Here is a 25,635-nt window from a genome sequence, read left to right as displayed (position 1 = left end):
TACGGGTATCAAGGTACTGGGGGCTGTTGTGGAAATTAAGTGAGCTACTGGCCAGAGTCACATGGTGCTGAGCTGCGGCCGGAGCCGGGGATCGAACCGTGAGCCCTGGAGTCAGCTGCCCTGGCCGATGCAGCCCTTACAGGCTTTCTCTGGTCACAGTGCCCTGGGTACCGATTGTACCATTCACCAGGGGCAGACATGTGGCCAGAGATGTCAATTGGGTTTAAGCTTTTTTGCCGTTTTAGGGAAGGAATATAGGCCCAGGGTACCTGATTAGCAGGAGCCCAGGGCACACTCAAAAAACATCAGCAATTCAGCAAAAAGTGGTGGCATACCATGCAAGAAAGAGGGCACTAGCTCACAACAACCCATCGACAGATGGTACGCTTTTAAAAAGCCCAACCTTTCTTGGCACCTACATAGCCAACGAGGAGTTGATCATCCACCCGGAATGTTTTTGGGCTGTCAAGGCAGAAGGACAGCGCACATTTAGGGTCCAGAAGGTAGAGTCTATCCTCCTCCTTGGAAGGTTGCAGAGGTGGGAAAAGTGATTGGTTGTCCTATGTGAAATTGTGTAACCACTTTAGGAAGGAACAAGGGCCTAGTCCTAAGCACCACTTTGTCCGGATGCACAGAGAAGAAAGGGGGCTTTGAAGATAGAGCCAGAAGCTCACTCAGCCTGCGAGCAAAGGTGATGGCAACAAGAAAGGCAGTTTTCAGAGTGAGGATCCCGAGAAGACAGTTGTGAAGGGGCTCAAAGGGAGTCCAAAAGATAGGTTAGAACAAGATTCAAGTCCCACTGGGGCATTATGAAAGGAGATGGAGGAAAGAGAAGAGTAATGCCCTTAAAGAATCTATTAACAATAGGGGACTTGAATAAAGAGGGCTGATCTGGCAACAGAAGGAAAGCAGAGATAGCTGCAAGATAGCTGCTCAGAGAACTTGCCAGGTGTTGAACCACTAGGGTCATGCCCTGATATTCCAGCCATGTCCATAGGCGAAGTGCCTCTTGACATAGGGTCCATGACCCCACACAGCCTCGTTTGTTGCAGTACCACATGGCGATTGTGTTGTCTGTTAACACCTGCACCACTTTCCCTTTGAGAGAGGGAAGGAATGGTTTCAGTGCTAGGTGGATCGCCTGGAGCTCCAATAGGTTGATATGGAGCCAGGACTCTGCCAGAGACCAGATTCCTCTGATCTCCACCTCTCCCGGATGGCAGCCTCCAACCCAGGAGAGACGCATCTGTCACCACAGTTAGGTCTTGTTGGGGAAGGGATCTGCCTCCAACCCAAGCTGGGTTTGTTTACCACCACTGCAGTTTTTGTGCAGTTCCCTCTGAGATCTGGACGATGTTGGAAATATTCCCCTCATGCTGCGCACACTGGAACTCCAGGTCCCACTGCAGAACCTGCATATGCCATTTGGCATGCTCCCCCAGCAGGATGCAAGAGGCCATGAGGCCCTTCAGCCTCAGGGTCATTCTCAACAAAATCAGGGATAGAGGCTGAAACATTGGTATGGTAGCCTGAATACCCCATACTCGCTGCTCGGGAGGATAGCCCAGGAACTGTACTAGGTCCAGAACAGCTCTGATGGAAGGGAGCGTCTGAAAGGGAGTGAGCTCCAGCGAATGCATGAGGGGGCGAGCCCGCCTTCAACAGCCCGTCGTCGAGATCAGGGAAGACTGGAACCCTTGATCTGCACAAATATGCTGCGACCACCGCCATCACTTATGTAAACACCCGTAGGGCACTGGTCAAGCCAAAGTGGAGCACGGTGAACCGAAAATGCTCGTGGCCTACAATGAACCGTAGCTAGCATCTGTGGGCTGGCAGGACAGGAATATGGAAATAAGCATCCTGCAAGTCCAGCGCCACCATGCAGGGTCGAGGGCAGAGAGGCTCGAGCCAACATGAGCATTTTTAACTCCTTCTGGAGGAAGCGGTTGAGGGCCCCGAGATTTAGAATAGGACACAGGCCTTTGTTCTTCTTGGGCACTAGCAAGTAGCGGAAATGGCAACCATGACCTACTTCTGGCACAGGGACCCTCTCGATAGCTCCCTTGGCCAAGAGAGCGGAGATTTCCTGGCAGAGAAGCGCCAAATGTCAAAAGACGATGTAATGGAGCGAAGGGTAGTCTTGAAGGGGAGGGGGTAGCCCCTTCGGACCGTTTGCAAAACCCACCTGTCCAACGTGATGGATTGCCACTGGCGGTTGATGGGTCTGAAACGTAGCTCTAGGAAGGTTTGGAGGTGGCTGCCAGGGGATGGGGGGTAGAGAGGAGATGGGGAGGGAGTGTTGACTGGCCCACCTATTGGCTCCCATTCTGGGTCCCACGTCCGTGGCCACGCAGAGGCTGGGCGCCCCTTCCGTAGCCACAAAAAGCAGACTGTAGTATCAGGAAGGGGCAGCGACGCCCAAAGACCTGTCCGTAGCCCTAGAATCAAAAAGACGGCAGCCATCAAAGGGCATGTCCAGCAAAGTTGGCTGGACATTCACCAACAAGCTAGATGTCCTCACCAGGCGTAGCTCCTAAGGGCTACTGACATGGCAATCGTTCTGCCTAGAGAGTCAGTGGTATCCAGACTATATCAAATTGTGAGTTTGGATGCGTATCTCCCATGCGCCACTGCCTGGGAGAGAAAGGCCTGCTTCCTCCTGGCACTGAGGCAGCAACTGCGCAAGCGTATCCCAGATGATGTGGGAGTATCGGCCTAACAGGCATGCGGTATTCACGGACCGGGTTGCCCACCTGGAGGAAGAGATCATATGCTTCCCAAGGTGATCCAGCTACTTGAATTCCTTATCTGGAGGAGCAGAAGGGAATGCGCCCTCTGGAGAGGAGGCTTGAACCACCAAGCTCTCTAGGGAAGGGTGTTGGGTGAGGAAAACTGTGTCGGCCGGGCGATGGCGGCTGGCAATCGCCCTTTCCACAGGAGCCCCTATGCTGGGCTTGGAACAGGTGCCCAGAAGGACGTCAGTGAGGGCTTCGTTAAAGGGCAGAGGGGATTCAGAGGAGCGAGCGTGCCGCAGGCTGATGCACCTCTGTTAAGAGGTTAGTCCTGACTGATACTGAAGGGAGCTCAAGGCCCAAGACCTCAGCCGCCCTTCGCACCACCAAAGCATAGGACTCTCCCTCATCGGTAGCTACGGTAGAGGGAGAAAGCACGCCAAGGTCTGGGGAAGTGTCCAGACCACTAGCGTCACCCAGGTCCTGTTTCCAGTCCAGTTCTTCCAGCTGGTCTGTAAAAGGGTCCAGCGACCCCTTTCAGTCCTCATCACAACCTTCTGGGTGGTAGGGAACACCAGGGATGAACAGGGGAGGAAAAGTACCCTCCGGCGTTGGATCTGTCAACAGACATCTGTCTATCTCCGGGTCCATCTCGGGGGTTGATGGTGGGTACGGTGTTGCAAGGATTGGTGCAGAGGAAGGTTGAGTGAGATAGACCGGCATCAATCCCGATCCAGGCCTGTATCCACGGGGTACCCCGGCATCGAAGGCCCAGGGCCTGTGACTGGCTTCACGTGGCTCGAAGGAGTAGGGCTCCCCAAAGACTAGGCAGAGGGCCTCATAGAACTTGAGGATTTGGGCAGGAGACGCTCGGGCTCCCGGAAACGGGGGGAGGCGTGGAGTAGTCTGTAAGAAAGTGCCCTCTTTTTGAATGGTTGCCCCCACTTTTTGTCAAAATGCTGATGTACTTTGAATGAGTGTGCCCTGGGTTCCTGCCAAACAGGTACCCAGGGCCTATGTTCTTTGTTTAAACTGCATTCAAACAAAACCCATTTGGTACTCTTTGGCCACCTGTCAGTCCCTTCTAAACGGTATCACACGTACCAAGAACACTGTGGCCAGGGAAGGGCACTAATGGCTGCAGCACTTATTGTGCCACCCTTAGAGGCCCTCTACCTTTACACACATACTGCCTTTACAGGCTGCGTGTTTTGGTGCAGAAATGAAGAGTCAAAATGGCACACATCCCTGTGACCCATGCCTACAACTCACTGCTCAGGCATAGGCAACCACCCCCAAAATGTCTAAACCAATACTTAGACATTGTAAGTGCAGTACTGCCATTAAGAGTGTATGGTGCTGGAAGTTTGTCATTACGAACTCTGCAGCACCATAATGGCTTTACTGAAAACTGAAGTTTGGTATCAAACTTCTCAGCACATTAAACCCACACCGATGCCAGTTGGGCTTTAATGAATAATGCACTCCAATGGCATTTTAGAGATGCCCCCTGAATAACGACAGAACACTAGTGCCTTGGCTGAGTGGCTGCTCGCCACCTGCCACCACCAGACATGTTTCTGGACCCCTGGGTCGAGAGCCTGCTGCTCTCTGGGGTCTGAAACAATGCACATCCTGGGACGAGTTGCCAAACCTCCTCCCCCAGAATGGGCAGGGTCCACTATGGGGAAGCTTCAAAGGCTTGCCAACTTTCTGAGTTGCTCCAGCCCGTGGCTGCTTCCAGCAACTGGTTCCAACCGGTTCTGACCCACACTTTGGGCGCGAGAATCGGCGGGAAAATCAAGTGAGGTATGGAGGTGTGCCCACTTTTGCCAACCCCACCGGTAGGGAAGGCGAAGCGCAACTCAGTCCCCGCCATCTTGCAGATGGGGGACCCAGCCAACCAGAGGCATATGCCCCCCTCCCACTGGAGGGTGGCATAATAGGGGGTGTACCCACCCCAAGAGAGGGACCCATTGGTCCCAACCCTTACTTACCTATAATGCCCCTAAATTTAGAATTTAGGGGCAACCCTGAATCTTGCCTCCTCAGACAAGAATCGACAAGAAGAGAAGGACCGAAGAAGCCGTGCTGACCTAAGAATGACGCCCCCTATTGGCTTGTCCGCACCTCGAACCTGCTCCAGCGAAATCCTGGTGTGTCCTGCAGCCAGCAGCCTCAAGAACCCGAAGGACCTGCCCTGCCTTCCAAGCCAAAGACTGTCTCCCATGAGCACCAGATTTGCTCACCAACAGACTCTGGGCCCCAACCAAAGCCGAGTGGCTTAACACCCCGAGGAGGTCTCCCCAGCAATCCCGAACAGAGATCTGGTTATCTCTGACCTGCCTCTAATCACCAAGCAAAGCCTGCAGCCTCTTTCTGGAGGACCCCCCTCCCCCACATGTATCAGTGTGATATCTAAGCATATCACACTTATTAGCAAAAATAATTTCGAAACATTCATTTACTTGTAATTCAATCAACTGCATTTGAACCTGCATTCAATTGTAAAACATTGCATAAGATTTTGCAAAGCATTTCACTTACCTGCACAAGGCTTGGCATGGCTTGGTTCTAAGAAATAAAATAACTTAATATTTAACATACAAACAAATTGTCTGGAGTTTAGTCTTTGAGTGGGTGACATCATTTGCTGCCTGAGTGTGTACGATAACTGCTTAACACTACCCTCTGATAGAGCCTTACTGCTCGACCAAACTACCACAAATGGAGAGTAAGGTGCTTTCTACTTTAACCCCTTCCACGCTCATGACGAGCTGGGCTCGTCATGCAGTAGCCTCCTCGCACGCTCATGACGAGCCCAGCTCGTCATGAATAATGGGGTTCATGGGTTTCCAGCACAGGGGAAAAATCCCCATAGCATTCAAGAGGTTAACCTCTGCCACCTTTGGGGTTCCACTGGACTCTGTGCAGATTATGGAAAACGCTACTTACCAGTATGCATCTGTTCTTGGCATGTAGAGCTGCAGAGTTATACACTATGCATTAGATCGCCACCTGGTGTTGGGCTCGGATGATTGCAGGTTGTTGTCTTCTTGGAAGAAGTCTTTGTAGTCACGAGATAGGTGACTACTCCCTTGGACAATACTGCGCATGGGCATCGGCTCCATCGTTAGATTGTTTTTCGCCATGATGGGAAATGATGGAGTTAGTAGAAGTATGCATGTGCATCTAAGTAAGATGAAAAACTGGAACGGATACAAGTCCCGGGGAGGCGGTAGGGCGTGTACAACTCTGCAGCTCTACATGCCAAGAACAGATGCATACTGGTAAGTAGCATTTTCCGTTCAAGGCATATGAGCTGCAGATTGTACACTATGCATTGATTGTGCAGCAGTGTCTCCCTTAGCGGTGCTCACCTGTATCCGTTGCAGAAGTTTGAAAGAGAGTTCCAAGGACAGCTTGGCCTACAACAGCTTGCTGCTTGGCTTGCACATCAACACAATAGTGTTTGGTGAATGTGTGTGGTGTAGACCATGCTGCTGCCTTGCATATGTCCTCTAGGGGTATGTTTCCTAAGAAAGCCATAGAGGCTCCTAGTTTGCGAGTGGAGTGTACTCTAGGAGGAACTGTTAATGTACGTTTAGCTTTAATATAGCATATTTGTATACACTTTACAATCCACCTTGCAATACCACCCTTTGAGATGGGGTTGCCTTTGTGTGGAGGAGAGAAAGATACAGTTGTTATGTGTTTCGAAAGGATTTAGTTCTATCTATATAATATAAGAGAGCCCTCTTAACATCTGTGTGTAAAGCCCTTTTCGCTACAGAGTTTGGGTTTTGGAAAAACACCGGTAACTCTACGGATGGATTTAGGTGAAAAGGAGTGACAACCTTTGGAAGAAATTTTAGATTAGATATAAGAACCACTTTGTTAGGATGTATTTGAAAAAATGGTTCTTGTACAGTGCAAGTTTGTATCTCACTTACTCTTCTGTGAGAAGTAATGGCAACAAGGAAAGCTGTTTTCCAGGTTAGGAATTGCAGTTCACATTTATGTAGCAGCTCGAAAGGGGGCCCCATGAGTCTTGCAAGGACAAGATTGAGGTTCCACACAGGAGAAGGTGGCAATCTGAGCGGGATTATTCTTTTTAATCCTTCCATGAATGCTTTGATTGGAGGTACTCTGAAGAGAGACAAATGTTGCCTATTTTGTAAATAGGCTGCAATTGCTGCAAGGTGCAGGCATATGGAAGAATATGCCAAATTGGACCTTTGTAAAGTGTAAAAGGTAGCAAATGATATTCTGGATGGAAGCATCCAGGGGATCAATTTGATTATTGTTGCAATAAATGGCAAATCTTCTCCATTTAGCGGCATAACACAATCTGGTAGTAGGTGTCCTAGCCTCTTTAATGATGATCATACAGTCTGGTGGTAGGTTTAGATAACCAAACTCTAAGACTTCAGGAACCAGATCGCCAAATTTAGTTGGTTTGGGTCTGGGTGTCTGATTTCTCCTTGGTTCTGTGTTAACAGGGAGGGTATGAGCCATAGCTTTTGATGTGGAACTAGAGAGATCTAGTAGTGTGGTGAACCACGGTTGGCGTGCCCATGTGGGAGCTGCTAGGATTAGTGTGAGAGACTGTTGTCTGAGCTTGCGCACTACTTATGGAATGAGTGGGAGAAGCGGAAAAGCGTACGCAAATCTGCCTGACCAGTTCATCCATATCGCATTGCCTTCGGACAGTGGGTGTGGAAACCTGGCGGCGAAGGCTGGGCATTTTGCGTTTTCATGTGTGGCAAACATATCTATGTGTGGGTGCCCCCACCTTTGGAAGAATGGCTGAAGAACTTGTGGATGCAGTTCCCATTCGTGAATCTGTTGTGACTGCCGACTTAACAGATCTGCTATCTGATTGTGAACTCCTGGAAGGTGTTCCGCTAACAGATAAATGTTTTGAGGAATGGCCCATCTCCAAATGTTCTGTGCAAGTTGAGACAATTACAGAGAGTGTGTCCCCCCTGTTTTTGTATGTAGTACATGGCTGTCATATTGTCCGTCCGGATTAGGACAGCTTTGTTTTGTACTTGAAGTTGAAGTCTTGAGTGCTAAGAATATTGCTAGCCGCTTGAGTGCTAAGAATATTGCTAGCCGCTCTAGATGGTTGATATGGAGCAGATATGCAGCCCTGAGCTGTGTGATGTAAGAGATGGGCTCCCCACCATGCGAGGGATGCGTCTGTTGTGAGCACTACTTGTTGAACAGGCTCGAGAAACGGCCACCCCCTTTGTCAAGCTTTTGGTGTTCCACCACTGCAGAGAGCGATGCGTGCGGCTGTCTACCAACACCAGGTCTGTTATTTGACCTTGAGCTTGGTTCCACTGTTGTGCTAGGCATTCTTGTAATGGGCGCATTTGCAATCGTGCGTGTGGTACTATGAGGATGCAAGATGCCATCATGCCTATCAGTCTCATAAACACCCTGGCTTGCAGAGATTGTTGGTGTTGAAAAGCTGTGACTAAGGCTTGAATGCTGTGTATCCTTGCTGGACTGGGATACACTAGAGCCGTAGACGTGTTTATTGTAGCCCCTAGATACTGATGTACATGCGAAGGCTGCAGGTGCGACTTGGTGTATTTTATCATAAACCCTAAGTCGTGCAATGTTTGAATTGTTTGATGTGTGTGTTGGACACACTGATTGAATGACTTGGCTTTTATGAGCCAGTCGTCCAGATAAGGGAAGACATGTATTTGTTGTACTGATACCACTATTTGGGATTTGAAAGATGTTGTAGTGTCTGCTCCAGTTTGTTTGGAGTCTCCTCTATACGAGGAGCGACGAAAGGAGCTTCTAGCTGGTGTGGACTGTAAAGCTCCCATAGACTTTGCGGTGTCTGTATCCTCCTTCATTTTTTCCAGCATAGTGTCTACTTCTGGGCCAAATAACTGGTTCTGATTAAATGGTTGGTTTAAAATGGTGGTTTGCATTTCCTGTTTAAACCCTGAAATGCGTAACCACGCATGTCTACTGAGTATGACACTGGTATTTACAGCTCTAGAATCTGTGTCTGCGACATCTAGCGCGTATTTTATTGAGGCACTGGATATTAACTTACCTTCCTGTATAAGGTTAGTAGATTGATCTTTGTACTGATCTGGTAGGTGCTCAAGTAGTTTTTCTAATTGGTCATAATGAGCCCTATCGTAACGAGAGAGGAGGGCTTGTGTATTTGCTATACGTCAGATGTTTGTAGCTTGTGCAGCTATTCTCTTACCTGACGCGTCAATTACTTTGGATTCTTTGTCAGGTGGGGGTGCTTCGCCAGAAGTTTGAGAGTTTGCCCTCTTCCTAGCATTGGCCACAGCTAATGAGTCTAGTGGCAGATGTCCTTTAATGTAGACTGGATCGGAGGGTGCTGGTCTATATTTTTTCTCTATTCTGGGGTTTAATATTCTAGAGCGTACAGGGTCTTTAAATACCTCTGGAGCGTGTTTTATAACCCCCTTGATCATGGGAAGAATTTGAGCAGACCGCTGAGACCGCTCAAAGGTATCTAGAGAAAATCTTCTATGCTATCGGAATGCATAGGGACTCCATGGTAAACAGCAGCTCTGTTTAACAGCTGACCAAAACCAATGGTATCTTCTGGAGGGGGAAGGCTTAGATGGGTATGACTGCGGTTCAGGGATGTCAGGCACATTTTGTGGGTTTGTAAAATCCTATATAGGTAAATTTTTTGGGTTTGAAAAATCCCATACACCCTCATCTACCTGGTATGAATCAGTGTCTTGCATGTCCTCCCCTCCACCCAAATTGTATTCATCATCATTCTGCTGTGGGGAATGTGATAATGGAGAATGTACAAGAGAGATTTGAGGTGATATGTGAGGAGGATCAGGAGAGGAAGGAAAGAAAGGTATAGGAGAGGAAGGGTGCATAGGAGATGTCGCACAGTCCTTTTTGGCAGGAACCACAGGTGTGGGTGGTGCCTCTGCTGGTTTCTTCTTGTGAGGTGTAGCACCTACATGACCTGTTTTTGGGTCTATGTAGATCTTCTTTTGTCGAGGATCTGGTCTAAAAAGTTCTTCCTGCTCTACAACCTTCTTGGGCATCGATTTATTCAGTTCCAGAGGAGGTTGTCGTGTGTCTTTAGCCTTGGGAGGTGTTATAACGTCCTGTGGCATATTTTTCGGCGCCGAAGGTGTTGTTTTCGGCTTTGTAGGCATGTTTGAGGATTTGGGCACCTCGGAATCAGGCTTTGAGTTCTTCCGCGTCGAAGGTGTAGAAGTAGACTGCTTCGGAGCCGGTGTTTCTTTTGGTTTCGGTGCCGGTTTAGGCTAGAATGCCGACAGGTCTTGTTTGGTGCCGAGGGGTCTTTTGGCTTCGGTGCCGAGGGGTCTTTTGGCTTCGGTGCCGAGGGGTCTTTTGGCTTCGGTGGCGAGGGGTCTTTTGGCTTCGGCGCCGAGGCATCCTTATTTTTTGGTGCCCATGGAAGAGGCTTGCTCGGTGTTGAGGCACTAGAAGGCCTAGTTGGTTTCTTCAGAGCGGGGCTGGAAAGCGGGGCTTTCGAAGCAGGTATTCGGTCTCGACTGGGTCCTTTGGGCGGAGTGCTGACGGTTGCCTTCTGTTTGGGCAGAATATGTGGTGCAGGGGCAGTAGTACTCACGTGCTGACCCGATGGAATGGAATCATCGGAGTAGTCTGCCTCCAATACGATCTGGAGATCAGGCGAGTCTTCTTCGGGAACGAGGGGAACCTCTTCGTCGAAGATGTCTTCCGGTACTGGAGCTGATCTCATTTCGTGTCGACGTGCTCTCCGATCCCGGATGGTTTTCTTCATTCGGAAGGATGCACAAGCTGTGCAGGTCGACTCGTCGTGTTCCGGCGATAAACAGAGGTTGCAGACCTCGTGGTGGTCGCTATGTAGAAACTTTGCTTGACATACCGGGCATCTTTTGAACTGAGTTCTTTCCATGTGGTGTAGGCCGCACGGTGTCGATAGGCCTAACGGCCCACTTCGATGACCGGAATGGAAACGATGGCGTCGAAAAGTATTGTAGTCTATGTCGAAGGTAGTTATTGGAAGTTTGTATGAGTTCTGCTCTTTGAAGTTGCTGAAAAGTGTTTTTCTAGCCGGAGCGTAGAAACTTTCATCCGAACCCAGTGGCGGAAAAAACAATCTAACTATGGAGCCGATGCCCATGCGCGGTGTTGTCCAAGGGAGGAGTCACCTATCACGTGACTAACAAAGACTTCTTCCAAGAAGACAACAACCTGCCATCATCCGAGCCCAACACCAGGTGGCGATCTAATGCATAGTGTACAATCTGCCGCTCATATTAATCGAACACCTCATTTTGGTATAGTATATACAGAGCCAGCTTCCTACACCGTCCATTAAGTAGGCACCGGAGACAGCCTTCGAGCGACCCCGCTCAGAGTACTGCATCGCTTCAGCCAACTGAAGGGGAGAAGGCGAAGAGTGCCGGTGCTTCTTCGCCTTCTTCTTGGACCTAGCCAAAGATCTCAAAGACAGACTGCGACGAGGTGTGGGGGCTCCGAGAGCAGTCTCGAGGCATTCCTCTTGAACGAGACAGACGCGGAGCCGACCGATGGCCCTCCAATAACTTTCTGGACCGCTCCCGCAAAGACTTTGGATTCATGGCCTGGCAGTTGGAGCACGACTTTGGGTTGTGGTCGTGCACCAGACACAAAGGACACACGAGGTGCGGATCATTCACAGACATCAGCTTATGACGGGAGTCACAAGGCTTGAAACTTGTCCGGCGATGGGACATCCCTCATGCACATGGAGTCGAAGAATCAGATCTGCGATAGGCTGGTGGGGAAAAATGAAGAATGGACATCAGCACGCAGGGGCGGCGTCTAAATAGGCACTGTGATGTCATACCAGCGACCGCAACGCAGACGTCTGACGCGGAGTCGACCGATGCCACCTACAGGCATGCAGGGGTATTGCTAAGAAAAAATTCTCTGGATCCCGTCTGATGCCTGGGGGTAATTGTAAGGTAAGGAATCTACAACTGTCTTGTTTCAGATCACCATATCCCTTATGCACAACACATTAATTACACATCCATGTTCAAGGTATTATGGTAAAGGAACTGGCTATTAGGCAATGAAGGGACTAACTGAGGTAGGCAGTATCAACCTAAAGCAGAAAAAGGATACCCCTTTTAGAATGTAGTCTTTAATTTCAGGACATGTAACTCAGGACATATAACTCGGGACACATAGCTTTCTTTTGGTTCATTCTGTATCAGTCTGTGCCACACCAAGATAGTCAAGCTTGGAGAAAGTGAGGTACAATCATTTGTCATTCCCTTAAATTCACTCTTCAAACAGCTCTGACAAAAGTACTCTTGTTATAATATTTAACACTTAAATTGCACTCAGAGGACAGGAGGTAAACATTAAACAGATAACACTTTATACTATTCTAAAGTCACACTTTACCTTGCTGGAATCGCGGTGGGCCAGGGGGTACTTCTTGGTTGGGGTCGACAGGGGGCTCTGGGGTTAAAGTATCAAACTGTTCCCGGCTGATCATGTTAACTTTCTTGAAATTCTCAACTTCTTGCTAAATGATAAAAAAAAAAACTTCAGTACATGGAAAAAACAGACTTGATTGGTGAAAAGTCCCTAAAAGAACTTGTTAGCTAGAGTAAAAGACCAATGGCTGCACATATAAATTAACTGTTAAAGTAAGGAGATTCAAGATATGGGAAGTTCTGGCCCAAGAGGGGCTGGAGCAGAATAAAACCAGGAGAAGAAAAATCAGAACACTACAATTACCGTTTTATTTACATCAGTAACTATGTTATAGGCATCTGTATTATGGGACCTTTTGTGATCACATTTAAAAATACAAAAATATTCAAACTATGAAAATCAAATAATGCTGTAGACAAGGTAGCAACCTAGAGCGTGCCAATCACCCCAAAGAAAACTGACACTAAACTGTAGAATACCTGATAAAAAAGCAAAAAAATCAGTTGCCAGTTGTATCTACTAACCAGGGCAAATGATAACCAGAAAGATCCAGAGGTTGTGCTCTTTAAATGTACTATGGACAAAGGACAAATAATGTTATGTTAAATGAGACTTCTAAAGCACACAGCTACTCAAGAGTGTCCCAGTACTAACAGGGCAGTAAGGGCAAAGGTAAGAGTGAGCAGGGCTCTACTGGACAAAGAGACCGGTTTTAAGCATTTTCTCTAACAGTCCCTCATCCTTAGTGAGCTGGAGTTCTAAAGGAAGATTGTTTCAGCCTGCTAGCCCCAAGAAAGAGAAAAACTGCTTGCTGAATTTAGCAAGGTAGGCGCTTAGAATCGTTGCAAAGTGATTGTTGGAGTAGCGCAGCTTTCTCAAAGGGTCGTAGAAAGAAATCCTAGCGGACAAATAGTCTTAAATAGAATCCGCTTGTGTACCGGAAGTCAGTGCAAATTTTGGAAATAAGGAGAAATGTGCTCCTCTCTAGAAAGAGAACGTGCGAGCCTGGTGGCATCATTTTGTACTATTTGAAGTTTCCTTGCAGGAGATTGTGGAAAACCTGAATATAAGGCATTGGTGTAGTCCAGCCTGGACATGACCAATGCGAAGACCACAGTAATCCTTATTGGGACCGGCAGGAAGTGCAGGAATTTCTTGGCCAAGCATAGTATGCTGAAAATTTGACTACCACAGAATTAATTTGATTATGGAAGGACAATTTACTGTCCAATTTCGCACCCAAGTTATTAACTGTTTACACTTTATTATTGGGTGGAGGTGCCTCATTCGGCCAGCACAGTTCCAATTTGAGGTCAAAATGATGCCCCATACTGAGAACCCAGGTCTCTGTATTGCACTTCATTTAGAGGAAGCTCATCCAATGGAAACAGCATCTTGTTCAACAGGCACCCCCTTGTCAAAGGAGAAAACAGTCTGGGTATCATCTGTGTAAAATATTATTTTGGTCCCAAACGACGACCAATTTAGTGAGGGTCTTCAAATATTAAATGTGGGGCTAAGTGACGACCCCTGAGGGTCCCTGACCGAGACACTGCGGCTACCAGAGGAATAAGGGGGTAGCCAAACCTCTTGCCTTTTGTCCTCTAGGAAGGATTTCAGCCACTTCCAAACCATGCCTCTGAGGCCCATCTCCTGAAGTCAGTCAAGCAGCCTGGCATGAGGGATAGTGTCAAATGCTACCGATAGGTCGAGCAGTACTAGGACTGCCCTACCACCAGCATCAATGGTGCTTTTGATCAGTTCATAAAAACAACTAGTACCATCAGGAAATCTGTGACCTGGGCCCCCTGAAATATACAAGCTCAATCCAAAAGCTACCTCGATGGCAGTTCCAGCCAAAGAGATCAACTAAACATCATCAACTGGAAAGTATCCATACAATTTGAAAAGATATTAGATTTAAAGCAATCCTGACAAAAAAGGACTGAACCCAATTATCTATATTGTGGAAATGGCTAAAAAAACAGCATTCATTCAGATTGCAGATGTTCCAGAGAGAACAAACCTATCAGACAAACTGGGTTTTTCCTCCTGGAAGAATCACTAAAGTTATATTAATTGTAATCTGGGATGAAATTCGACAGAGTGGCTGCACTCTGCTTACTTCCCTTTCAGCAGATTTTGATATAGTGAACAAACTGTCTACTTCAAAGACTAAACAGTTCTGCAATAAACGGCACCACCTTGAAATGGTTCCACTCAAGCCTCAAAACAAATTGTGTCACTCCCTCAATTTTTTTAAGCATCCTTCTCACAATATGTAATTTTCACAAGCCTTAACCATCAATCATTCAGGATTTATATAACAAGTCTGCTTCACTCATGAGGGTCTCTAGGTATGTGGGGTCATGCTGTGGGATCATGCTACTTGTTCCTATTGGTTGAACATCCAGGTCTTGAGGTCCTTCCTGAACTGTTGGAGTGATGAGGCTCTGAGGGGCAGGTGAAGCGTGTTCCAGGTCTTAGCCGTCTGGTGGGAGAAGGAGCAGCTTCCGCTGTTTGCCCAGCAGATGTACTGGTTTGCTTCTAGGGAGAGGGATCTGGTATGAAGTTTCTTGGCAGGTTGGTGGAAATTCACTCATTTGTTGACGTACGCCAGTCCATAGTTGTACAGTGCCTTGTAAGTGTGGGTGAGCAACTTGAACTGACGTCTCTTCACGACTGGTAGCTAATGAAGTTTCCTGAGGTGAGGGGTGATGCGAGCGTTTGTGGAGGTCAATGATGAGTGACTGCTGTGTTCTGGATGGTCTGGTGTTCCCTCATGAGTTGGGTGGTGACTCCTACGTAGAGGGAGTTACTATAGTAGTCTACTGGTGACGAGTGCTTGCGTGACAGTTCACCTGATGTTGGGTGGGAGCCGTCTGAAGACCTACCTGACCATTTGGAGGGTGAGGAAGCAAGTGGAGGAGACTGCACTGACCTGCTTCTTCGTGGATAGCTGGATGTTAAAAATGATGCAAAGGTTGCAGGTATGGTTGAAGGTTTGGGCGTAGGGCCCTGCTCAGGTGGCCACCGTTCGTTGTTCCATAGGGTATCCTTGCCTTTCCTGAAGATATGTACTTCTGTCTTGTCTGTTGAGTTTGAGAGTTGTTGTTTATCCAGAAAGCCACATCCTTCATGCAAATTTAAAACCGGTCTTTGATGGTCACTGGGTTGTTTGTCTGGGAAAGGAGGAGTTTGGTGTGGAAAGCATAGGAGATGATGTTGTGTCAGTGGCTCTGGACTATGTTGGGGGGGGGGGGTCATGTAAATGTTGGAGTGTCTTCAATGAGACTTGAGGTACACTGCAGGTCAGGTCCTTAGGGAGCGAGGAGTCGAAGTGTGGGGACGACAGGGTGGGGGATGATCTTATGCGTTCTTTCTGTGAGGTAGGATGCGAACCACTTGAGGTCTCCTCCTTTGATTCTGATCTGCTAGAGTCTGTTGATGTGTGTGGTAGGATACGGCGTTGATGGGTGCAGAGAGGTCAAGGAGTAGTAGGGCTGCTGTTTCTCCGTGGTCTAGCTGCATACTTATGTAGTCCGTGGCTGTAACTAGAGCTGTCTCAGTGCCCTGGTTTCCTCTGAAGCCTGCTAGGGAGAGGTGCAGAAGGTTGTGATTCTCCAGATGTCTGGGTTGCTGGATGTTGATAGCTTTCAGATTACCTTGGCTGGGAGGAGGAGCAGGGAGATTGGTCGGTAGTTCTTGGGCTCGCGGATCGTTTCTTCAGCAACAGCTTTACATAGCTATGTTTCCATTTCAGGGGTGAAGTTGAGGACCTTGGTGAGTTCTTTGCTGATGGGCTGAATGCCGAGGTTGAAGGTGTGGCGGGGCAGGGGTCTGCTGGGGCTCCGGAGTAGATGGATCTCATGATGGACGCAGTTTCCTTCTCAGTGAGGGTGTACCATGAGGTGAGCTGGATTGGGTGGGTTTGAGGAGGTTGGTGTCGTCCTTAGTAGGTGTTGGGGTGCGGAGTCTAGGTAGATGGTGTAGATTTTGTTGTGAAAGTCAGAGAGGGTGTCAGAGCTTGCGAGGGTGTGATGTTTTTTGGTTGCTGAAGGGTTGGTGAACTCCTCGAATATGTTGAACAGTTTTTAAAGTGGTTGGATCAGTCCTTGATGCGGGTGGCTAGGGAAGTAATCTTTGTGTTTTTCAGGAGGAGGGGGTATCGGTTGACTGTGTCTTTGAATCGTTTTCTGTCCTCAAGAGTCTTACTGGAGGGCCATCTTTCCTCCTATCGTCGCTTTTCTGAGTTGTCAGTACTGTCATGAACCAGTTGGGGTGCTGTGAGAAAGTGCCATCTTTCTTGCCTTGGTATGCCCCCACTTTTTCCAGAACTGCTGATGTGCTTTGACTGGGTGTGCCCAGAGTCCCTGCCAATCAGGTACCCAGGGCCTGTGTTCCTTCCCTAAAAAGAAAAACTATGCTGAAACAAAATACCCAATTGGCATCTCTGGCCACCTGTCAGCCCCTAGTAAATGGTAGCCTAGGTACCCAGGGCATGGTGACCAGAGAAGGCCCCTGAGAGCTGCAGCACTTATTGTGCCACCCTCAGGGGCCCTGTACCCTGGCACCCACACACTGCCTTTGCAGGCTGAGTGCTTAAGTACAGAACTAAAACAAGAGTCGACATGGCACACATCCGTGTGTGCCCTGCCCACAGAACCCACTGCCCTGGCATACTTCAGTCACCCCTCTAGCTGGGTGCCCTATGCCAGAGGTGAGGGCCCAGGTGCATGAGCCATGTGCCCCTACAGTACCCAGGGCCTTTCCTGGGCACTAAGTGTAGTGATGCCATTTAAGAGTATATGGTGCTGGGAGGTTGTCATTTACGAACTCCACAGCACCATAAGCACAAGTTATTACTTGTGTAACGATATATCTGTAAGAGACATTAGTTAGTGATAGATTCCTTACCTTAGAATATCCCCAGGCATCAGACTGGATCTGGAAACTTTTGCGTAGCAGTCCGCTTGCACGTCAGTAGGCGTCGTCTGCGGCTCCGTGTCCGTCGTAGTTGGCGCCGGGATGACGTCGCCGGAGTACTCGCCACCCTGGACATCCTGCATTTTGCTAACAGTGCAACTACCGAGGCACCCTTGCAGTTGTGCATTGGGGTATGAGAAGCCCCAGACCCGAGCTCCATTTTCACCGAAGCTCAGCCCTCCACACTCCACTAGTGCCGCGTGGGGCCTGCTCTTGCATTTCAGCTCAATGCGCCTTCCCGGTTGCTAGCCCATTGGCTAGTGAGCCCCCTGAAGGCAAACCTTTGAAACCAAACTGCTTTCCTGGTTGCTCCAGGATTGTTCCAGCTTCCCTGCAAAGGAAAAACTCCCCAGACTTTGCTGGTCTGACTAGAAGCCAATCTTCACTTACTGCGTGGATTGCGTTTGCCAAGGCTTGTTTGGTCCAATCCGGATACCGACACCGCAGTCAACTATATCCTTCGTGGGACAGCTCGAATTCAGGTTCTGGTTGTCGTCGACACCTCCTGGTCCTCGTGGCTGCAGAGACAAGCTTCACCACTTCACTTGAGATCGTCGCGATATCGCCTGGTTCCTTCCTGGTTACTGGCTATTGACCCAGACTTTGTCCCCTCTGCTTTCAGGTTCTTCAGTTCTTTGATCCACCCTTGGATCCACCCGGACACTCTTCCTTTGGCCGCCTGCAGCACTTCTTTTCCAGATCTCCATTGAATGCATCGACGAAACCCGACACGAAGCACAAGTTACTACTTGTGTAACGATATATCTGTAAAAGAAATTAGTTAGTGATAGATTGCCTACCTTAGAATATCCCCAGGCGTCAGACTGGATCCGGAAAATTTTGCGTAGCAATACCCCTGAGCGCCGGCAGGCGTCGTCCACGGCTCCACGTCCGTCGTCGTTAGCACCGGTATGACGTCGGAGTACTTAGACGCCGCCCATGCACGCTGCCGTCAGTTCTGATACACAGCTTTTCCGCGCCAGATACGCAGAGCTATGATAGAACCAACACTGGTGCCATGAAACTAGGGCCCTAAAAGGGGATGACCGTAACCCTAGATATCGGTTCGCAGAACGGGGAGGATGGGTGGGTCGGTAAGGAATCTATCACTAACTAATGTCTCTTACAGATATATCATTACACAAGTAGTACCTTGTGCATCTGAAAGACACGTTAGTGATAGATTACTTACCTTAGAATAGATACCCCAGCAATACCAATCCCGGTGGTGGGTCTGGGAACCAATAATCACCACAGAAAGTCCTGGAGGACGGAACGGCCAAAGAAGCCATCCCTCTGGATTTGGCTGTCCAGGCAGTAGTATCTAGCGAACGTGTGCAGCGAGGCCCACGTAGCTGCCTGACATATGTCCTAACCGGCCCAGGGCAGTAGTAGTCGCCGTGGCCAGAGTGGAATGGGCCCTCAGCCCAACAGGAGGTTCCATTTTAGCCAAAGAATAGCACGCCTGGATGCAAAACATGATCCACTAAAAGATGGTCCGTTTATGCACCCCTGTCCCTTCTTAGCGCCCACGTAATCAAAAAAGAGTTGGTCATCCACTCGGAACTGGCGTGTGCGATCCAGATAGTATGAGGGCGCACGTTTTGGGTTTAGACGGTGGAGCTTCTCTTCCTCTTTCGAGGGATGCGGAGGCGGAAAGAAGGTGGGCAAGGACTGCCCGATGTGGAAGGCTGTGACTACCTTGGGCAGGAAAGAGGGTCTTGTCCGCAACACAACCTTGTCCGGATGGACAGAAAGGAAAGGAGTTTTAGAGGAGAGAGCCTGGAGCTCACTCACTCTCCTGGCAGAAGTGATGGCAACCAGGAAAGCAGTCTTAAGTGTAAGAAGACGAAGAGGACCGTTATGGAGCGGCTCAAAAGGAGCGCACATCAGGTAAGTTCGAACCAGGTTCAAGTCCCACTGGGGCATAACGAAAGTAACGGGGGAACATATGAGTGATGCCCTTCAAAAATCTGTTAACAATCGGGGACTTGAACAAAGAAGGCTGATCAGGTAGACTCAAGAAGGCGACAAGGGTAGAAAGGTAGCCCTTGATAGTGCCCAGAGCAGAGCCCTGCTGGGCAGGAGAAAGAAGGAAGAGGAGAACCTCAGAAAGGGGGGAAGAGAGTGGATCCACAGCCCTTTGTTGTGTACCATGCCACAAATCTGTTCCACCTGCAGGCGTATACCTATTTTGTGGAGGGACGCCTGGCTGCCAGAATCACATTACAAACTTTAGGAGGCAAGTCAAATGGCTTCAACTGTCGCCACTCAATCTCAAAGCATGGAGGTGGAGACTGGACAGGTTCAGGTGGAGGACCGTCACCTGCTGCTGCGACAGAAGGTCCTCCTGAAGAGGCAGACAAATCGGGGGATCGACAGGCATGCTGAGTAGTTCTGGATACCAATATCTTCGTGCCCAGTCCGGAGCCACAAGGACAACCTGGGCCCGGTCGCGCCTGATCTTCTGCAGCACTCTGGGCAGAAGTGGTATAGGCGGAAAGGGGTACAATAGACAGCAACTCCACTCGCGACAAAAAGCGTCTCCAAGCGAGTGCCGCCTTGGAAATTCCAACGGGCAGACTGATGACATTGCGCGTTATCTTCTGTGACCAAGGCTCTCCCCACTGCTGAAAGAGGCCTTGCGCCACGTCCGAGTTCAGATGCCATTCCTGATCCATCAAGCACAGACGGCTGAGTTTGTCCGCCCTGGCGTTCGGGGAACCTGCCAGGTGTTGAACCACCAGGTTCACGCCCAGATGTTCCAGCCACTGCCAGAGGCGCAGAGCCTCGTGTCACGGGGTCCACAACCCCACCCCGCCCTGTTTGTTGCAGTACCACATGGCAGTGGTGTTGTACGTGAACACCTGCACTACACTCCCTCGGACAGAAGGGAGGAATGCCTTCAGTGCAAGCCGGATCGCCCGCAGCTCCAGAAGGTTGATATGGAGCTGGGACTCCGCCGGAGACCAGAGGCCTCTGATCTCCGCCTCTCCCATGTGACCCCCCCCCCAGCCCTGTAGAGACGCTTCCGTCACAACTACGTGCTCCGGTTGGGGTAGGGAGAGGGATCTGCCGCTGACCCAATCGCGGTCCGTGAGCCACCACTGCAACTGTCTTGCAGCGCCCTCCGAGATCAAGACATGGTCGGACAAGTTGCCCTGATGCTGGGCCCAACAAAACTTCAGGTCCCACTGCAGTGCCCGCATCCGCCACCGGGCGTGATGCACCATAAGGATGCAGGAGGCCATCAGACCGAGAAGACACAGGGTCAACCTGACCGAGACTCGGGATAAAGGCTGAAAGATCGGAATCAGAGCCTGAATAACCCGAACCCGCTGTTCAGGAGGATAAACCCGAAACTGCGGCGAGTCCAGTACTGCTCCGATGAAGAGGAGCTTCTGAGAGGGACACAGGTATGGTTTCGGCACATTGATGGAGAACCCCTGCAGATGCAGGAGGTCGGCCGTAGTCTGGATGTGGCTGACGACTGTTTGGGGCGAGCCCGCCTTCAACAACCAGTCGTCGAGGTAGGGGAAGACAAACCCCTAACCTGCGCAGATGAGCTGCGACCACCGCCATCACTTTCGTGAACACCCGTGGGGCGCTGGTAAGGCCGAAGGTAAACTGAAAGTGCTCGTGGCCTACCATGAACCTAAGGTAACGTCGGTGGGCCAGCAGGAAGGGGATGTGTTAATAGGAGTCCTCCAAGTCCAACGCTACCATCCAGTCTCCAGGGTCTAGGGCAGCTAAGACCTGAGCCAATGTCAGCATCTTGAACTTCTCCTTCCGGAGGAAGTCGTTGACGTTCCGTAGGTCCAAGATAGGGCGTAGGCCCCCTTTGCCCTTCTTGGGTACCAGTAAGTAGTGGGAGTAACAACCACACCCTACTTCTGGCCCAGGAGCGCGCTCGATGGCCCCCTTGGCCAAGAGGGCCGTACCTTCCTCTTGTAGAAGTTTCAAGTGATCACCCGACACGCGGTGGTATTGAGGTGGCATGGCTGGAGCGGACGCCTCGAAGGGGAGGGAGTAGCCCTTCGGACGATTTGCAGCACCCACCGGTCCGATGTGACAGTGCGCCAGTGGTGGTGGTGATGGCAGACCCTGCCCCCCACTGGCGTCACATGGGCCTGAAAGCACGGACTACGAAGGTTTTGAGGCGGATGCTGCAGGGGCAGGTGTGGACTGGCCTCGCCGTTGTCCCCGACCGCCGCCACGCCGGTTTCCACGCCCGCCACCGCACTGGATGGAAGTCTGCGGCCCGTGGCTGGCAGGACGTGTGGGGGCGCCCCTTCCTTGGCCACGAAAGGGGCGAAAGGCAGACGATTGCTGGCACGGGGCCGAGAGGCCCAAGGACTTGGCCGTAGCCCTGGAGTCCTTAAAGCGCTCAAGCGCATGGTCAGCCTTGTCGCCAAAGAGGCGACGGCCATTAAACAGCATGTCCATAAGGGTGTTTTGGACATCAGCCGAAAAGTTGGCGGACCTCAACCAGGCGTGGCGACGAATCACCACCGTCATTGCCATCGCTCTGCCCAGTGAGTCCTGGGTATCCAGCCCACACCGGATGAAATACCGTGCTGCATCTCGACCCTCCGCAAGGGCGAGTTTAGTCCGGACCTCCTCCGGGTATTGTGGCAGCACGTGCGCGACCGTGTTTCACAGAGAGTGGGTGTAACGGCCCAAGAGGCATGCGGTATTGACTGACGCAATCCCAAACTCAGGGAGGAGAATACCTTCTTTCCATATTGCTCATACCTCTTGGATTCCCGATCGGGGGGAGCCTCCGGGAATGTGGTCTGGGAGTTAGAGGCCAGGGTGACCAGACTCTCGGGAGTGGGGTGGGTGGACAGGAAGCAAGGGTCGCCCGGAGCCAGGCGGTGGCGCTTAGCCACGTTCCTGTCTACAGGCGGACCTGTAGCGGGTTTGGACCAAGTGCCCAGAAGAATGTCTGACAAGGCCTCATTAAACAGCAGCAGAGGGTCGGCCAAGCTTGCCTACGGCTTAAGGACCTCAGTGAGGAGGTTAGTCCTCACGGCCGTGACGGGAGCTCAAGGCCCAAGGCCTTGGCAGCCCGCGTCGGCACCACACTTTAGGCAGCCCCCTCCTCTGTAGCCACGGTAGGACGGGAGACAAAACCAGTGTCGGGCGAAGTGTCCAGACCACTGGCCTCCCCAAGCTCACCTGTCCAGACCTGAGAAAACCGGCACTCACGTGCCAGAGGGTCCTCGGACCCCTCCCAATCCCCCTCGTCACCCATCCCCTGGTATTCAGGAGCAAAGGATGGGCTGGGTCGTAGAAATGGAAATAGAAATCTCCAAGCGGCGTCGGGACCAGAATCAAGGGTAGGATCAGGGACGGCGCCGTCCTTTGATGGCGCGGGGGCAACACCCTGGAGGCCGGCGCCGGCAAGGTCGTAAGGTCGACCGGCGACGACCAAGGTCCGGAACTGGACCCAGCGGGACCCTGCGGCATCGGGACCGTAGTCGGCGCCGCAGCACCCGACGGCGCCGGGGCCAAAGCACTCGGCCCGCGTGGGGACCCAGTTGGGACCGCTGGGCTTGAAGGCGCCGCGGAACCAGACGGAGGAGTGAGCGACCTCATGGCCATGAGGAAGGCCTCGATCTCCTCTGGCGTCGCGTCCTGCCCAGGGACCGGCGGGTGTGGAGCAGGCCGCGACGCCTGCGGCTCCGGCAGAGCCGCGAGGGCTGCGTCGCCCGAACACCCGGCTGCGTCGCGTGAGCGTCGGGGGGGATTCGGAAGAGCGATGACGCCTCTTCGACTTCTTCTGCCTCTTACCTGAGGACTTCGCGCCCGAAGACTGGTGATGACTCCCGGAGCTATTGTGAGAAGTTGGCCTGATATATGATTCTCACTAGTTCTAGTGATCACCTTGTATCAGGCCAAGCAACCCTTATGGTGCAGGTTGTAAAGTCAACCTTATAGACAAGCTATCCTAGGGGTAGCATGGACTAAACAGTCTTAGGCTAAACTCTGTAAAGGCATGTGAAGCAAGCTGTTTTACCATACACAATCCCTTGAATACCAAATGAAAGGACACCACACAGATATATATTGAAAATATATATGGATTTATTACTACAAATATCCCTGATACTCTTTATGAGCACAGAAGCAAATGCGTTAAAACAAAACACAGTTTAAATACACAAAAGTTGCACAATATGGATGAGCCCTAGGGGCCACCTAAACCATATACTAAAATAGTGGTATAAGAACCACTATGGTTAAAGTGAAGAGGCCTAGGGCCTGGGGAATCGCTGGAGCTGTTCGGGACTAGCAGTGAAGAAGTCGGGAAAGGCCCGCAGGACTCGGGAGCAGTGCGGAAAGTGCACGCTTTACCAATGCAATGTCAATGGTACGTAAAAAGTACAAAGTTAGTTATAAAGGAACCTTCCGAGTGACCTAGAAAGCTGAAACTTGAGACACAGACACTAGAGGTGTGTACCAGTGTGGGAACACCGGCGGAGCTGAGTTACCTCACCCACAGGTAGCGGGTGCATAGGGTCGAAGTAGTGTCGGGTATCGTCACGCAGGTCGATGGTGCTTGGAGCTGAAGTTGCTGCAGGCAGCTCGATGTGAAGAGTTCCGGTGGATCCAAGGGTGGATCTGAAGAGGTGAAGACCTGAAAGCAGAGGGGACAATGTTCAAAGTCACTAGCCAGTGACTACCGTGGAACCAGAGTGGAACCAGGCGATGTCGGGTGCAAACAGGCGTCGAGGTGTAGCTTCTCTCTGCAGCCACGTGGACACGAGGGGTCGAAGACGTCCAGGAGTCGGTCACGAGCTGTCCCACGCAGGCTTCTCGCTGTTGGCGGTGTCGGCGACTTGATAGAAGCAAACAGGCCTTGGCTAATGCAAGCCACGCAGGAATCGAAAAAGGCTTGTTACTCGGACCAGCAAGGTCAGAGCAGGTACTCCTTTTTACAGGAGCAAGGGCAAGTCTGGAGCAACCAGACCCGCAGTGAAAGTTGTAGGTTTCGTCGCCAAGATGGCCGCTAGCCACGTGGCAAGTGGCCGGGATGGCGCGTCGAGTGGCACGATGCAAAAGGGCCCCACGCAGATCGTGGAGATGCTGGGGGGCTGATCTTCGGTGCAAGGGCTGCTCGAGGTTGGGGCTTCTCAAACCCCAAAGCACAGCGTCGAGGGTGCCTCTGATGCTGCGCAGTCAGCGTCTCGGGGGTCTTCCAAGATGTCCGGTCCCACGTCTCTCGGTGCCTCCACGGGTCCCTTCTTTGCAGGGACTGTGGATCGGGCTGTGAGAAGTCTGGGAGTCTGGGTCTTGTCAGGCTCTGGGCTCGGGCTCCGGCGGGAGGCGGCGGCAAAGCAGACGTCGAGTTGCTGGTTGGTGCCTGTGTTCACAGGGTGGTCACTCCTTGGCCACAAGGGAGATTCTCTTCCGTCTTCTGTGCAGCAGAATGTCGAAGTCCAGTCTTCTTCTTTATTTCAAGTTGATTCAGGATGATCTGAAGTCTCAGGATACAGCTCCCACTCTTATTCGAATCTGGGGGGCCGGATCACCTACTAGGTCCCTCCTCTGGGTGGAACCAGGAAGGGGGGTGGGTACACCCCCTTTCCTTTGTCCAGTTTCGCGCCAGGACTGGGGCTGGAAAGCCCCAGCACCGGTTTGAACTGGCCTATGCACAGGGACACCTTGTGTGCCCCAGGCATGTCTGATTCTTTTCAGCCCTGTCCTACCCAATACACAAAATCCTGTCTGGAGTGGTGCTAGCACCTCCCCAGGCAGGAAACCCTTTGTCCAAGCTGCCCTCGCTGGGAGGACTCCCAGCAGCAGGAGGTCAGACTTGTGTCTGTGGTGGCAGCATCCATTTTGAGATGCTAAGGCTCTGTTTAACTTTAACCGGGGTTCAGGCTAGGTACATGTCGTGTCCCTCTAGAAGGGTGGAATGCTACCCCCGTCGCCAGAACTGGTGAGGGAGTAGTATTCCAATTCGTATGACACCTTACTCGACATGTTTTGATAAAGCCAAACCTAAGATAGCATTTAACCGCGAGGATTATAATGCACTTAAGAGTATATGGTATGGCAATATCATGGAACAGCTAAAGGACATGGTTCCGAAAGCTGCAGACAGGCTCAGCTCATGCCAGAGCACCATCTCACATATTTCCAAGCACTCTGCCTCCAGGATTGATGAGGCCTTCCATAGGAGTGACTGATAGGAACATATGTGTCCATTTTAGGTTAGGTATAGGCATACTACACCTAAGTAAGGGGTGGTTACACCAACTTACCCCAGCTGAGTGATCAGCCAGTTGTGTCAAAATATGGAGGCCAGGCCAGGGGTGGCATAATACATGCTGCAGCCCCTGGTAGGCCTTGGAAGCACCTATGCCCTGGGTACCTGGGTACACTGTTACAGGGGCCAATAAGGTGAACCAGTTCCAATTGT

At 50.8% G+C, this 25,635-nt stretch overlaps 1 protein-coding gene across 2 annotated transcripts in view; it reads right to left on the bottom strand.

Moving 5' to 3' along the window:
* LARP1 (La ribonucleoprotein 1, translational regulator) overlaps positions 1-25,635 on the bottom strand; it is a 915,090-nt gene that overhangs the window by 292,104 nt on the left and 597,351 nt on the right. For both annotated transcript variants that reach the window (XM_078653680.1, XM_078653681.1), the window contains exon 12: positions 12,183-12,306. In XM_078653680.1, the coding sequence (XP_078509806.1) occupies positions 12,183-12,306 (124 nt within the window). The remainder of the gene's footprint in view (positions 1-12,182; positions 12,307-25,635) is intronic.

Source organism: Lissotriton helveticus, chromosome 7, assembly GCF_964261635.1.
Source record: "Lissotriton helveticus chromosome 7, aLisHel1.1, whole genome shotgun sequence".
In the NCBI taxonomy this organism is placed as follows: Eukaryota; Metazoa; Chordata; class Amphibia; order Caudata; family Salamandridae; genus Lissotriton; species Lissotriton helveticus.
This window is presented reverse-complemented; position numbering and strand designations above follow the sequence as displayed.